General features: G+C 42.9%; 1 protein-coding gene across 1 annotated transcript in view; it reads left to right on the top strand.

Moving 5' to 3' along the window:
- Positions 1 to 14,886, top strand: part of LRRC37A3 (leucine rich repeat containing 37 member A3) — a 55,112-nt gene that overhangs the window by 20,342 nt on the left and 19,884 nt on the right. Inside the window, exons 4-5 of the mRNA XM_062216346.1 lie at positions 10,557 to 10,628; positions 11,218 to 11,292. Coding sequence (XP_062072330.1) covers positions 10,557 to 10,628; positions 11,218 to 11,292 — 147 coding nt within the window. The remainder of the gene's footprint in view (positions 1 to 10,556; positions 10,629 to 11,217; positions 11,293 to 14,886) is intronic.

Genomic DNA, 14,886 nt, shown 5'->3' with positions numbered 1-14,886 from the left:
TTTCATTGCCTGCTCTGGATATTTTCTCAGCTCAGCCAAAGGGTTTCAGTACATTCAGGATAGTGATGACATGCTTCAGTCCTCCATTCTTCTCTGCTTCCTTGGTTATAGAAAGGAAATGTGGCCCATCTGTCTGGACCCATGTCAGACTTGAAGGGAAAAAAAATAGCAGGAAGAAAGGTTCCCTTATTTGGTGAGCTACTTCATTGTGTTCCATTGTTCTAAATCAAAAGGCTAATACAAAAATATGTTTTCCTCTTCAGATAAGGTATATTTTAAAACATCATTTAGAGGCCGGCGCCTCACTAGGCTAATCCTCCACCTCCGGCCCCGGCACCCCAGTTCTAGTTCCGGTTGGGGCGCCGGATTGTGTCCCGGTTGCTCTTCTTCCAGTCCAGCTCTCTGCTGTGGCCTGGAAGGCAGTGAAGGATGGCCCAGGTCCTTGGGCCCTGCACCCGCATGGGAGACCAGGAGAAAGCAGCTTGCTCCTGGCTTCGGATCAGCACAGCGTGCCGTCCACAACGTGCCGGCCATAGCAGCCACTTGGGGGGTGAACCAACAGAAAAAGGAAGATCTTTCTCTCTGTCTCTCTCTCACTGTCTATCTCTGCCTGTAAAACAAACAAATGAACAAAACCCACAAAAACAAACAAACAAAAAAACCACATCATTTAGAAGCATATTTCTCAAACTTTGACTCTAAAGTTATCTTTGAGGCTATAAAAATTTGCCACATTTTACTACCATAGAAATATAAAGGAGGCAATGGACTAGCAGGCAGCAGGACCTGGGTTATACAGAAAATGAGGGGACTAGGATGGAAATGTGTCCACTGTGACTCTGACAACATGTGGCTCATAGACAAGAACTGCTGTGGAGTTTTCCAACTTGAGCTTTGAGTCACTTCCTGCTCATTCTCTCCACTGCCCCCACACAACCTTAGAGAAGAAAAGAGTGCTCTACAATGGGAGGAAGAAGTAGGATAACAGAGAGTGGCCCCAAGTTGTGATTTTGCTGGGGACAAATGCAAAGATCCTATATCAGTTGCAAAAGGGCTGACTCATTAAGAAATGCTGAGCCATTGGGTACAAGGATATCAGTGCTGTTAATGAGGAGTGAATCACTGGAAAACTGAAATAATCTGGGTGGGGATAACAAACTTGGAAGAATTGTTTTGGCTACTTAATGCATTACCATCATTCTTAATGACTGGGGGAGAGGGGGAGGGGAGATGAAGTGGCGGAACCTCTTTGTAATGCCACCCCCACCAAAAAAAAAAAAAAAAGGAAGTAGAGGGTCGGCTTCGTGGCTCACTTGGTTGGTCCTCCGCCTGCGGCGCCGGCATCCCATATGGGCACTGGGTTCTAGTCCCGGTTGCTCCTCTTCCAGTCCAGCTCTCTGCTGTGGCCCAGGAGGGCAGTGGAGGATGGCCCAGGTCCTTGGGCCCCTGTACCCGCATGGGAGACCAGGAGGAGGCACCTGGCTCCTGGCTTCAGATTGGCGTAGCTACAGCCGTAGCAGCCATTTGGGGGGTGAACCAACGGAAGGAAGACCTTGCTCTCTGTCTCTCTCTCGCTGTCTAACTCTGTCAAATATATGTGTGTGTGTGTGTGTGTGTATAGAGAGAGAGAGAGAGAGTCCTCCCACTTTGTTCTTCTCAAGATTGTTTTGACTATTCTGGGTCTCTTAAATTGTCATATGATCTTTAGACCTTGTTTTTCAACTTCTATAAAGAAGCCAGCTTGAATTTTGATAGGAATTGGGCTGAAACCATAGACAAATTTGGAGAATAGTCCCATCTTCACAGTATTGTCTTTTGATCCAAAAACACAAAATGTCTTTCCATTTCCTTAGATCTTTAAATGTGCTCAACAATGTGTTGTAGTTTCAGTGTACAAGTGTTTGTTATCTCTTTGACTAAATTTATTTCTAAGTATTTTCTTCTTTTTGATGCTATCATACAAGGTATTCTTTTGAGATTATTAATTGCTATTGTATAAAAATATGGCTAATGTTGGTTTTTTAAGATTTATTTATTTATCTGAAAGAGTTACATACACAGAGAGGCAGAGAGAGAGAGAAAGTCTTCTATATGCTGGTTCACTTGCCAAGTGGCCACAATAGCCTGTCAGAAGCCAGGAGCCAGGAGCTTCATCTGGGTCTTCCAAGTGGGTGCAGGGGCCCAAGGATTTAGGCCATCCTCCGCTGCTTTCCTAGGCCATAGCAGAGAGCTGGATTGGAAATGGGCAGCCGGGCCGGCGCTGTGGCTCAACAGGCTAATCCTCCGCCTTGCGGCGCCGGCACACCGGGTTCTAGTCCCGGTTGGGGCACCGATCCTGTCCCGGTTGCCCCTCTTCCAGGCTAGCTCTCTGCTGTGGCCAGGAAGTGCAGTGGAGGATGGCCCAAGTCCTTGGGCCCTGCACCCCATGGGAGACCAGGAGAAGCACCTGGCTCCTGCCAACAGATCAGCGCGGTGCGCCGGCCGCAGCGCGCTACCGCGGCAGCCATTGGAGGGTGAACCAACGGCAAAAGGAAGACCTTTCTCTCTGTCTCTCTCTCACTGTCCACTCTGCCTGTCAAAAATTAAAAAAAAAAAATTAAAAAAAATTAAAAAAAAAAAAAAAAAAAGGAAATGGGCAGCCGGTACTTGAACCAGAGCCCATATTGGGTGCTGGGGCCATAGGCCGAGGCTTTAACCTGTTGAGCCATAGCACTCGCTGCCGTATTTTTACTTTCAATCTAAGTGTGTCTTTGAACATAAAATGAGTTTCTTGTAGACATTATATAGTTGGATCATTTATTTTTAATCTAAATCCATTCTACCAATTTCTTCCTTTTGATTGCAGAGTTTAGTCTTTACCTTTAATATAACTAGTAATAAAGTAGGATTTGCATTTACAATTTTGTTATTTCTCTGTGGCTTAAGTCTTTTTCTTTTCTCCATTCCTTCATTACTGCCTTCTTTTGTGCTAGCTATTTCCTAGTGTACTATTTCAATTCCTTTATTTTTATTTATCTTCCATTTGAGAGGCAGAGACACATATACACTGAAAAAGAAACACAGACAGAGCTTCCATACTCCAGCCCATTCCCTGAATGGCAGCAGTGGCCAGGGCTGAATGATGCCAAAGCCAGGAGCTGGAAACTCAATCCAGTTCTCCCACATGGGTGACAGAGACCCAATCACTTGAGCTACCATCTCCTTCCTAAGTTCTGCACTGAAAGGAAGCTGGAATTGGGAGTGGAGTCAAGACTAGAAACCAGGCACTCCAATATGGGATATGGGTATCCCAACCGGTGGCTTAACTACTAGGCCGAATGCACATCCTCTTTTATTTTTTTCCTATACATTTTTGAGTTTTAGTCTTAGTGAGTGCCCTGGGGACTATCAGTAACATCTTAATTTCTAACATGCTACTTCAGATTAGTATAAAAGTAATTTTGATAGTGTACACAAACTTTGTTCCCCTATAGATCCACTGCCTCTCCCTTCTTTAAACTGTTATTGTCACCTGTAAGAGTACTTCAAAAATTTTGTGGAAAATAGAATTGAAACATAATTTATGTAGGCCCAAAAGTTTTTTAAAAAATTGATTTATTTACTTAAAAGTCAGAGAGAGAAGGAGAGGCAGAGAGAGAGAGGGGGTCTTCTATCTGCTGGTTCACTCCTCAATTGGCCACAATGGCTGGAGCTGTGCCGATCTGAAGCTAGGAGCCAGGAGATTCTTCTAGGTCTCGCACATGGGTGCAGGGGCCTAAGGACTTGGGCCATCTTCCACTGCTTCCCCAGGCCATAGCAAAGAGCTGGATTGGAAGTGGAGCAGCCGGGACATGAACCGGCACCACAGCACCAGCCCCCAAAAGTTTTTTAAAATCCATGAATATGAGGGATCTTCAAATTGTTTATGAAAATGTGTATTATGAAAAATCTATATATGGATTTCAAAATTTTTTCACTAAAACAAACTTTTAGTTAAATTTTCCACAAGCATTGTGAAGTACCCTCATACTACAGTTTGTGTCCATCAACATAGGTTTATACTCATTGATTTATGCAATCATCTTTAAAATCAGATGGTGATGGGTATGGGTCAGCATTGTGGCACAGCAGGAGGCCAGCATCCCGTATGGGCATTGGTTTGAGTCCCAGATACTCCAAATCCAATCCAGCTCTCTGCTAAAGCACTTGGGTAAAAAGCAGAGGATGGCCTAAGACCTTGGGTCCCTGCCCAGATGGAGTTCTGGACTCCTGGCTTTGGCCTGGCCTCAGACGCCAGTCAATGTGGCCATCTGGGGAGTGAACCAGTTGATGGAAGATCTCCTTCCCCCTTTCTAACTCTGCCTTCCAAATCAATGAATTAGTCTTTTTAAAAAATCAGATGGGGAACAAAGAAGTTACAAACCAAAACATACACTGTCTTTTATATATACCTTTGTAGTTACCTTTACTGATACTCTTTTTTTTTTTTTTTTAAATTTTTGACAGGCAGAGTGGATAGAGAGAGAGACAGAGAGAAAGGTCTTCCTTTTGCCGTTGGTTCACCCTCCAATGGCTGCCGTGGCTGGCGCGCTGCAGCCGGCGCACCACACTGATCCGAAGGCAGGAGCCAGGTACTTATCCTGGTCTCCCATGGGGTGCAGGGCCCAAGGACTTGGGCCATCCTCCACTGCACTCCCAGGCCACAGCAGAGAGCTGGCCTGGAAGAGGGGCAACCAGGACAGAATCTGGCGCCCTGACCGGGACTAGAACCTGGGGTGCTAGCACTGCTAAGCAGAGGATTAGCCTGTTGAGCCACGGCACCGGCCTTACTGATACTCTTAATTTCTTCATGTGGATTTAAGTTAATTCTTCCAATTAAGTCAGAAGGACTCCTTTTAGTATTTCTCTTACAGGGCAGGCCTTCTAGCAAGAAACTGTTTTTGTTTTTATCTAATAATGTCTTAATTTGTCCTTCATTTTTGAAGGATAACTTTGCTAGGCACAGAATTTGGGGTTAACAGGTTATTTTTTCTTCCAGCACTTTGATTATGCCACCTCAATGCCTGCAGGTCTCCATGGTTTGATAAATCAGCTTTAATCTTATTGAGGATTCCTGGTATGTGATGAGTTATTTTCTCTTGCTGCTTTCAAGATTTCTGTCTTGGTTTTCTGACAGTTTGATTATGATACGTTTAGATGTGGACCACTTTGAACTACTTGGAGTTCTGTGAACCTCTTTATGTGTAGATTAATGTTTGTTCCTCGAGTTTGGGAAGTTTGGGACAATTATTTCAACAAGTATTCTTTCTACTCTTTTTCTCTTTTCTGAAATTTCCATTATGTATGTTAGTAAACTTGATGGTGTCTCACAAATGGTCTCTGAGATTACATTCATCCCTCTTATTATCTTTTGATTCCTCTAATTCAATAATCTTTTTTAAAGATTTTATTTATTTATTTGAGAGCTAGAGTTACAGAGAGTGAAAAGGAGAAACAGAGAAAGGTCTTCCTTCTGTTGGTTCACTCCCCAAATGCCAGCAATGGCAGGAGCTGCACCGATCTGAAGCCAGGAGCCAGGTTCTTCTTCCTGGTCTCCCATGCAGGTGCAGGGGCCCAAGCGCTTGGGCCATCTTTCACTGCTTTCTCAGGCCATAGCAGAGAGCTGGATTGGAAGAGGGGCAGCCGGGACTCGAACTGGTGCCCATATTGGATGCCAGCACCACAGGCAGAGGATTAACCTACTGTGCGACGGGGCTGGCCCTCAATTCAATCATCTTAATATGTCTTCATACTCTAGATTCTTTCCTCTGCTAACCCGTATCTGTTATTGGGATCCTCTAGTGAATTTCCTATTTCAATATTCCATGTTTTCAACCCCATAATTTTTATTTAGCTCTTTTTTTATAATTTCTCTTTTTAATTTTTTTCTTTCATTTTATTTGAAAGGCATAGAAATATAGACATACAGAGAGATCTCCCATCCACTGGTCACTCCCCAAATGACCACAACAGCTGGGGCTGGGGCTGGGGTTGGGCCAGGCCAATGCTGGGAGCTGGAAGCTTAGTTTTGGTTTCCCACATGGATGGTAGGGGCACAACTACTTAATCCACCACATATTCTTTCTGAGAATGTGTATTAGCTGGAAGCTAGAATCACGAGTGGTACCAGGACTTGAGTCTAAGCACTCTTATATGGGATGTGGCTGTCCCAAGTAGCATCGCAAGCCTTGCACCAAGTGCCTGCCCCTTTGCTTATCTCTTTTTTTGTCTATTTAATTTTTTGTTTGATTGTTCTTATACTTTCCTTTAATTCTTTAGTAAATAAAACTAGTTCCTTTTATTATTTTGTCTAGTAAGTCCAATATCAGGGTTTCCTCAGGGACAGTTTCAGTTCCTACTGAAACTGAAATTTCTTTTGAACATGAGCCATCCTTTATTTCCCTGCATCTCTCACAAATTTTTGTTGAAAATTTGACATTTTAAGGAATATACTGTAGCAGTTCTGAAAATTAGCTTCCTGCCCCTGGGGTTTGGTGTTACTGCTGCCTCTTGTAGTGGTTGCTGTTACTTTATTTAGTAACTTTTCTGAATTAATTTTTAAAAAAGATTTTATTTATTTGTTTTTTTATTTTTTTAAATTTAATTTAATTATTTTTATTTTTTATTTTTAGACAGGCGGAGTGGACAGTGAGAGAGAGACAGAGAGAAAGGTCTTCCTTTGCCGTTGGTTCACCCTCCAATGGCCGCCGCGGTAGGTGCGCTGCGGCCGGCGCACTGCGCTGATCCAATGGCAGGAGCCAGGTGCTTCTCCTGGTCTCCCATGGGGTGCAGGGCCCAAGGACTTGGGCCATCCTCCACTGCACTCCCTGGCCACAGCAGAGAGCTGGCCTGGAAGAGGGGCAACCGGGACAGGATCGGTGCCCCAACCGGGACTAGAACCCAGTGTGCCGGCGCTGCAAGGCGGAGGATTAGCCTAGTGAGCCGCGGCGCTGGCTGATTTTATTTATTTGTAAGGCAGAGCTGGCGGGGGGGGGGGGTATCTTCCCTTTGCTGTTCACTCCCCAAATGGCCAAATGGCCAGATGCTGGCATTGCAAGTGGAGGCTTAATTCTCTGTGCCGCATTTCTGGCTCCTTGAATTAATTTTATCAAGTCTTTATAATTTGTCATGTGTGGTCACTAAAGCTATGATTGAAGAGAGAATTTCTTAAATATTCGGAATCAATAAATCTCCCAGTTTTTGCTAAGGAGCTCTGTGTACATTATGAATATGTGTTCTTTCAGTACTCAGCCGGGCAATTTATAGCTCTGCCTTAGCATGCACTTCCTGCTTATGCAGAATCTCCGGAATTGCCAGTGCTAAGAAGTTAGTCTTTTCATGTCTTTCTGAGTCATGCTCGCAGCTCTACACATGTGTGCAACCTCCCAAATTCTCAGGATTGTATCCAATGGTCTTCCAGTTTTCCAAGGATGTATTGGAGTGTTTCAAAGTTATTACATACTTTAAGGCCGGCACCGTGGCTCAGTAGGCTAATCCTCCACCTGCGGCGCTGGCACACCGGGTTCTAGTCCCGGTTGGGGCGCCGGATTCTGTCCCAGTTGCCCCTCTTCCAGGCCAGCTCTCTGTATGGCCTGGGAGTGCAGTGGAGGATGGCTCAGGTCCTTGGGCCCTGCACCCCATGGGAGACCAGGAGAAGCATCTGGCTCCTGGCTTCGGATCAGTGCGGTGTGCCGGCTGCAGCGCACTGGCCGTGGCGGCCATTGGAGGGTGAACCAACGGAAAAGGAAGACCTTTCTCTCTGTCTCTCTCTCTCACTGTCCACTCTGTCAAAAAAAAAAAAAAAGTTATTACATACTTTAAAAAAAAACATTTATCTGAAAATCAGAGTTACAGAGAAAGAGGGAGAAAAAGAGAGATCTTCCATCCCCTGGTTCACTCATCAGATGGCCTCAATGGCCAGGGCTGGGACAGGCTAAAGCCAGGAGCCAGTAGCTTCTTTCAGGTCTCCCACATGGGTAGCAGGGGCCAAAGCACTTGGGCCATCTTCCACTGCTTTTCCCAGGCCATTAGCAGAGAGCTGGGTCAAAAATGGAGCAGCCAGGACATGAACTGGTGCCCATATGGGATGTCAGCATCATGAGTGACAGCTTTATCCACTGTGCCACAATATTGGCCCCTATTTATGAATATCAGTTTTTCATGTTAAGCTTTTTGATTAGGCTATTTTTTTGGCCCAGCTATTCTCCATTTCCTCACACAGTTGCCATGATAAAACACTTACCTGTAATTTTTTTCCAAAAACATCCTCTGGGGAGAGGCTTTACCACTGGAGAACACTCAGGTAAATAAAGACACAGCTCTCAAGTGAGGTCTTCCAGGGAACCATCAGCCAGGGACTGACAGCTTCTCACTAGGAATGAGGCTCTGACAGAGTTCCAGCTCCATCTGCTGTCTCTCACACTGGGCAAGTGGGCTGCTGTTCAAGGCCACCACTGAGCTTGACAATGAGGAATCGTCTAGTGCAAGTTAAAATCACACAAGTCTCACTCTTTCAGAAATCCAGTCATTGTTCTTGAATAAGTGCTCTTGGGTTGCTACAAGGCTTTGGTTACATTTCCAAAGTTCTGAAAAAACTGACCATTTCTGTCATTTTCTTATTGTTACTTTTATGGAGGGATGAATTTTCAGATTTCCTCACCCCACTGTTGTCACTTATGTCACCTACAACATGGTTTTAAATCTCTAGTTTCAATGACTATGAAGTAAATAAAATATTTAACTGTGGGAAATAATTAGGCAAGAGGTATAAAAAGAGAAACTAATTTTTGTAGAGGGTCTCCTGGATAAATTGTTATGAAGTTTGCATTGTATTTTTATATTGAGTCCTCTAAAATTAGGATTAAAGTAACAAATATTTTCCTCATACAGGTTAGACAAATACTTTGGAGGTAGAATGGAGTTTAAATTCCAGCTTTACCTTTCTTTTAAAAAGTGTATTTTTATGTATTGGAAAAACAGAGTAAGAGAGACTGAGGAGAGATCTTACATCCACAGTTTCATTCCCAACACACCTGCAAGAGCCAGCACTGGGCCAGGCCAAAGTCAGGGGCCAGGAACTCCATCCAAGTCTCTCAGGTGCTTGGCAGGAACCAAAATACTTCAGCATTTGCAGGAAGCTGGATAAGAAGCAGGGAAGAACTCAATCCGTGGCACTGTTATTTAGGATGCAGGCATTCCAAACGATAGCTTAACCCATTGCACCACAATGCCAACCCCCGGCTTTTCTTTTTAATAATTTGGAGAACTAGAACAAGCTATATAACCTCTCTGTGCCTCAGTTTTCTCATTTATAAAATCAGGTAATAATATCTGTCACATAAGGTTACTGTGAGGATTAAATGTAAAATGCTGATCACAGATGACGGCAGCTTGATAGATAATAGCTATATGAATTATTTTTTTTAACTAATGATTCTTGAATTAAACTAAAAGATTTCCTTTTCTTTCTCCTCATTTCTTTGTTTTTCTTGCTTGCTTTAAAGAACTAAAAAGGAAAATCTATTCCAGCATTTTGGAATGAAATTTGCATTAAAATGAATTTATTCATTTTATGGATATATAAACAAAATGTTTTTTATTCAGCCAACATCTATTAAATACCTAGTAAATGTCAGGCATTACACCAGGCATTGTGATAACAATGACAGTAGTGTGGTTCCTGCCTTCAAGGGGCTGATGGGCCAGGAGACTGACAGCAAACAGGTGATGACATGAGTGTAACAAAGGCTGTGGAAGTATGGCTTTCACCAATTCCTCCTCCAAGATTTGTCCCTTTCTTTGGCTCTAGAGCCAAGTAATGGGTCCTGTTTTTTTGTTAACTGGATGAATTAAGCCATGAATGTTTAAAATTTCTGAAGAGGAAAGGCAAGCACTTGAATCATGGAGAACACTAGGATTAGTGTTTCCTACAGAGCAAGGGCATTGTACCACTGTAATCACTTCTATGGTTTTGTTATTTTTAGAGACAAAGAGAGAAAAAGGCAGAGCTCCCTTCTACCAATTCACTCCCCAAATGCCTGCCAACAGAGAGAGCTGGGCCTAGGCCAAAGCTGGGAACCTGAAACTCAATTCAGGTCTCTGACAGACAGCAAGGAACCAACCACTTGAGCCAACACCATTTCCCCCAGTGTCTGCATCAGGAGGAATCTGCAATCAGCAGTCAGAACTGGGAATGAAATCCCAGCGCTTGATGTGAGACACAGGTGTCCCAACTGGTCCCTTAACTTGCTAGGCCAAACACCCACCCATTAGGTTTCTGATCTGAGTCTTTGGCATATTTTTTCTTTACTGTCCATACTTCTGTTTTTGTTTTCTTTTTCTCTTTTTCTTCTGTATCTTCTAGAGACCTAGGTAGTTGCCAAAGGAAGAATGCCATATGGATTCTAAGGCTGATTTATAGGTAAAGACAGAAAATGATTTTTTAAACCTACAAGTTTCATACCAAAAATTATAAAGTTTTCGTGTAGTTTTGTGCGTAATTAAAAGGCAGATTATTTTAATTCCATTGTGTTTTTCAGAAATCTCAATCATAATCCTCTAACAACTGTTGAAGATTCCTATCTGTTTAAATTACCAGCATTAAAATATCTGTAAGTATTAAAATAACCTCATGAGTCATGAAATGATTTCAACGCTTTACTTTCAAAAGGATTAATTGTTTTATATTGAGGTTAAAAAGTAATAATTTCCATTTTAACTAGGTTACTGACAAAAAAAAAGTTACTGGCCAAGAATATGGAATGGACAAGAATATGTAAGAAAGAAATATGTACTGGGCAAGACAGCAGTGATACCAAGCACATTTAGATACGGAACATGTGGCTATACATGGGATACCATTTACCCCAGAAAGCAGAGATATAGTTGTACATCATTTTAAAAAGAAAAAAAACTTAAGTAATCAAGAGAGGTGAATGAAATATAAAAATGAAAAGTAAAATAATGGCAAAAAAGTTTAGGTTCTATGCTTCAATGCCAAGGTCATTAATTTGATGATGTAAATAGTAAAATTTCTTCAATGAGAGCTTTCTGGAATTCTCTCCCATGACAGACTCTTGAGCAGGTTTGTTTTATAGAGAAGCCAAAATTGATGTAAATACCTGTTCTTGAAATATACCTGTTTAAGGACAGAACTTTTATTGGGGTTCATATCATAAATATTTGGACTTTCTCCCACAGAGACATTGGAACAACACTTGTTTCACTTACCACAATTGAGAACATCCTTATGATGACTCTCGAACTGGAAAAACTGTAAGTTATTTTTCTTTTAGGTTTATTTTTATTAAGTTTTTTTAGATTGGTTATATTTTTTTTCTTAAAGAGTAATTGATTTAGTTGAAAGGCAGAATGAAAGTGATGAAGGGAGACAGAGAATCTTCCTTCATTCTCCAAATGCTTGCAACAAGCCAGGGCTAGGCCAGGAAGAAACTAGGACCCTGGAATTCCATCCAGGTCTCCCATATGGGTGACAGAGACCCACTGCCTTCCTAGGCACTTTAGCAAGAAGCCGCATTGGAAGCAGAGGAGCCAGGACTCAAACTGGCATTGAAATATGGGACACTGCACCCCAATACCCACCTCATGTTTTATTATTTTCTTAAGTCAGACTTACTGAGGTATAATTTTCCTGTAATAAAATCCATACTTTTAAGTATACAATTTGATGACATTGACAAATCTGTAGTTATGTAACCACCACCAAATTCTCAATATAGACCATTTCTATCACCCCCAGAATGTCCCTCACATTCCTTCGCAGTCAATCCTCTCTTCTCATCCCCAGCACCTGCAAACCACCCATCTTGTTCCTATCCTTCGGTTTTGCCCTTTCCCACAGTGTCTTGTAAGTGAAGTCATGCAGTGTATGTAGCCTTCTGTGTCTGGCTTCTTGTGCTTGCCACATGCTTTTGAGATTATGCTGTTGCTTCCATCGGCAATGCTGCTACTGAGCAGTATTCCAGGTGTGTGGATATAGATATACCAGTTTGTTCACTCATCCATTACTTTATGGACATCCAGGGGGTTTTCCTTTTTTTTTTTTTTTTTTTTTTTTTTTTTTGGCAATGACAAATAAAACTAGAAACACATACTGGAAGGTCTTTGTGTGAATATGTTTTCAATTTCTTTGGGGTAAACTCTTAGGGTGACATTGTTGCATCACCTATGTGCATATTTAACTGTTTAAGAAATTGTCAAACTGTTTCCTAAGGTGGCTGGGCCATTTTGCATTCTTACCAGTTACAATTGCTCCATTTCCTGACTTAATCCTTAACTTACAAGTTTTATAAAAACTTTAGGGGGTGGACATTATGAAATATTGGTTAAGAGACACCACTTGGGGGGGGGGCACTGCTGGTGGTGTCGACATCCCATATGGGCTCCAGTTCGAGTCCTGGCTGCTCAACTTCTAATCCAGCTCTCTACTGTGTGCCCAGTTGCTTGGGTCTCTGCCACCCACGTGGGAGACCTGGAAGAAGCTCCTACCGGCCCAGCTCCAGCCATTGTGGCTATTGGGGGAGTGAACCAGCAGATGGAAGATCTCTTTCTCTTCCTCTCTCTCTCTCTGTAACTCTGCCTTTCAAATCAAATAAACTAATCTTTAAAAAGAGAGTGCCTGGTTTGAGCCCAGCTCCCCTACTTTTGATCTAGCCTCCTGTTAAACCCTGGGAGGCAGCAGATAATGGCTCCAATATTTGGGTCCTTACCATCCATGTGGAAAACCTGAATTGAATTCTGGGTTCCTGGCTTAGGTCTGACCCATCCTTGACTGTTAGAGGCATTTGGGAAGTGAACCAGTGGGTGGAAGATCTCTCCTCTCTGTCATTCTGTCTTTCAAATAAATAAAAACAATAAATAAACTTAAAAAAAAAACTTTAGTTTACCAATAGGTATTTAGTGGTAGCTTATTTTTTCTGTAATTAAAAAAAATGTTTGGGAGACAGAATGCAATCAGATCTCAATTTATGTTTGCTCCTCAAATGCCTGTAATGGCCAGGATTTGGCAGAGGTCTAAGCTAGGAGCTGGGAGCTGAATCCAAGTCTACCCAATAGATGGCAGAAATACAACTACTTGGGCCATCACTGCTGCCTCCCAGCAGAAGGCAGGAGAAGGCATTAGCAGGAAGCTGGAATCAGGAGCCAGACCTGAGGATCAAACCCAAGAACTTAGATGTGGAACTCAACTGTCCTGACAACTGGCATCTTAACCATTAGGCCAAAACCTGCCCACTCACTATGGTTTAATTTGCATTTCTTTAAAAATTGGCAGTGTTCAGCAGACTCATAGAATGACAACCACTTTAAATAATACTCTGACCTCAGAATCAGCCTTTAAGGCATCCTGGTCTGGCTGAAAAGCCCATGAGAGCATTTTAGGCATGGAAAGCCAACAGTGGCAAAAAATGTCCTACATGAAGGAGCTCTGTGAGACCCTAGTGGAAAGAAGTGACCATTAAAGAAAGATGTTCTGGGGCCGGCACTGTGACGAAGCGGGTTAACGCCCTGGCCTGAAGCGGGTTAACGCCTTGGCCAACAGTTAATGCCGGCATCCCATGTGGGCGCTGCTTCAAGACCTGGCTGCTCCAATTCTGATCCAGTTCTCTGCTATGGCATGGGAAATCAGCAGAAGATAGTCCAAGTCCTTGGGCCCCCATGCCCGTGTGGGAGACCCGGAGGAGGCTCCTGGCTCCTGGCTTCAGATTGGCGCAGCTCCGGCTGTTGCGGCCAATTGGGGAGTGAACCAGCAGATAGAAGACTTCTATCTCTCTCTGTCTCTCTCTGTGTAACTCTGACTTTCAAATAAATAGATAAATCTTAAAAGAAAGAAAGAAAGAAAGATGTTCTTTGAAGGGAGGAGAGAAGTTCTACTTTGCTTATGGCCTTGTCTAAATACTGACATAGTTTGTGGATTCAAAAAGGCTTCCATAACCTAGGCAACTCATGCCAAAAGCCTAAGGAGTTACTGTGCATTAACTTCCCATGCAGGACCTCTGTCCTCAATGAGTTGTTATTATGTGATTTAACTATAAAACTTGTTCTCAGTTTTGTGTGTATGTGTGTGTGTGTATGTGTGCAAATTGTTGAAATCTTTACTTAGCATAGAGTTGTTCCTCTGTGTATAAAGTTAATTGAAAATGAATCTTAATGGAGAATGGGACTGGGAATTGGAGAGTGAGGAGGAGGAAGGGTAGGAGTATAGGTGGGAAGGCAGGTATGATGGGAAGAATCACTATATTCCTAAAGTTGTACTGTTAGGCTGAACTTGGATCGGACTCAATTAACCCAACGAGAGACTTGGTGATGCAAAAGCAAAGAGGTTTATTGTTCTAGCTCGAGCTAGGGTTCACGCCTCCAACTGCCACGGTGGCTTTCTGACAAGGACCCCTCCTGTTTCCTTTGCGGGGTTTATATAGGGTTTTCAGAGACATTCCATACATTATAGCACCATGCAGCAAATCATCTCATCCTGCAGGAAATTCAAAGAACATCTCTTAAAACTGATTAGTGCATCCAGCGGTGGGAATGGACCTAGTAAAAAGGTGGTTGGATGGCTTTTGGGGTTGATGCATTTTAAAATGATTGGCTAAAGTATAGGGTCTGAGCCGCTAGGGTGTACGTGCCAAACTGCAGGGTTTTGGGATATTATCAATCACCTTAACTGCCTGAAAAGACACCTTGGAACTTTAGGTATTTCCATGCTATCTGCTGATTGGCTGTTACTAGGGGAGTTTATCGCAAGGGGAGTTTATTTTATTTTATTTTTTTCAGGAGCTTTTGGCTTAGGGTTCAGGGCCTGGTCAGGCCAGAGTTACAAGATGCAGGCCTAGTCTAAAATAGCTGTGCCTT

The sequence above is a fragment of the Lepus europaeus genome, chromosome 18 (genome assembly GCF_033115175.1).
Source record: "Lepus europaeus isolate LE1 chromosome 18, mLepTim1.pri, whole genome shotgun sequence".
NCBI lineage: Eukaryota > Metazoa > Chordata > Mammalia > Lagomorpha > Leporidae > Lepus > Lepus europaeus.
Note: the sequence above shows the minus strand (reverse complement) of the source record. Positions and strands in the feature narration are given on the sequence as shown.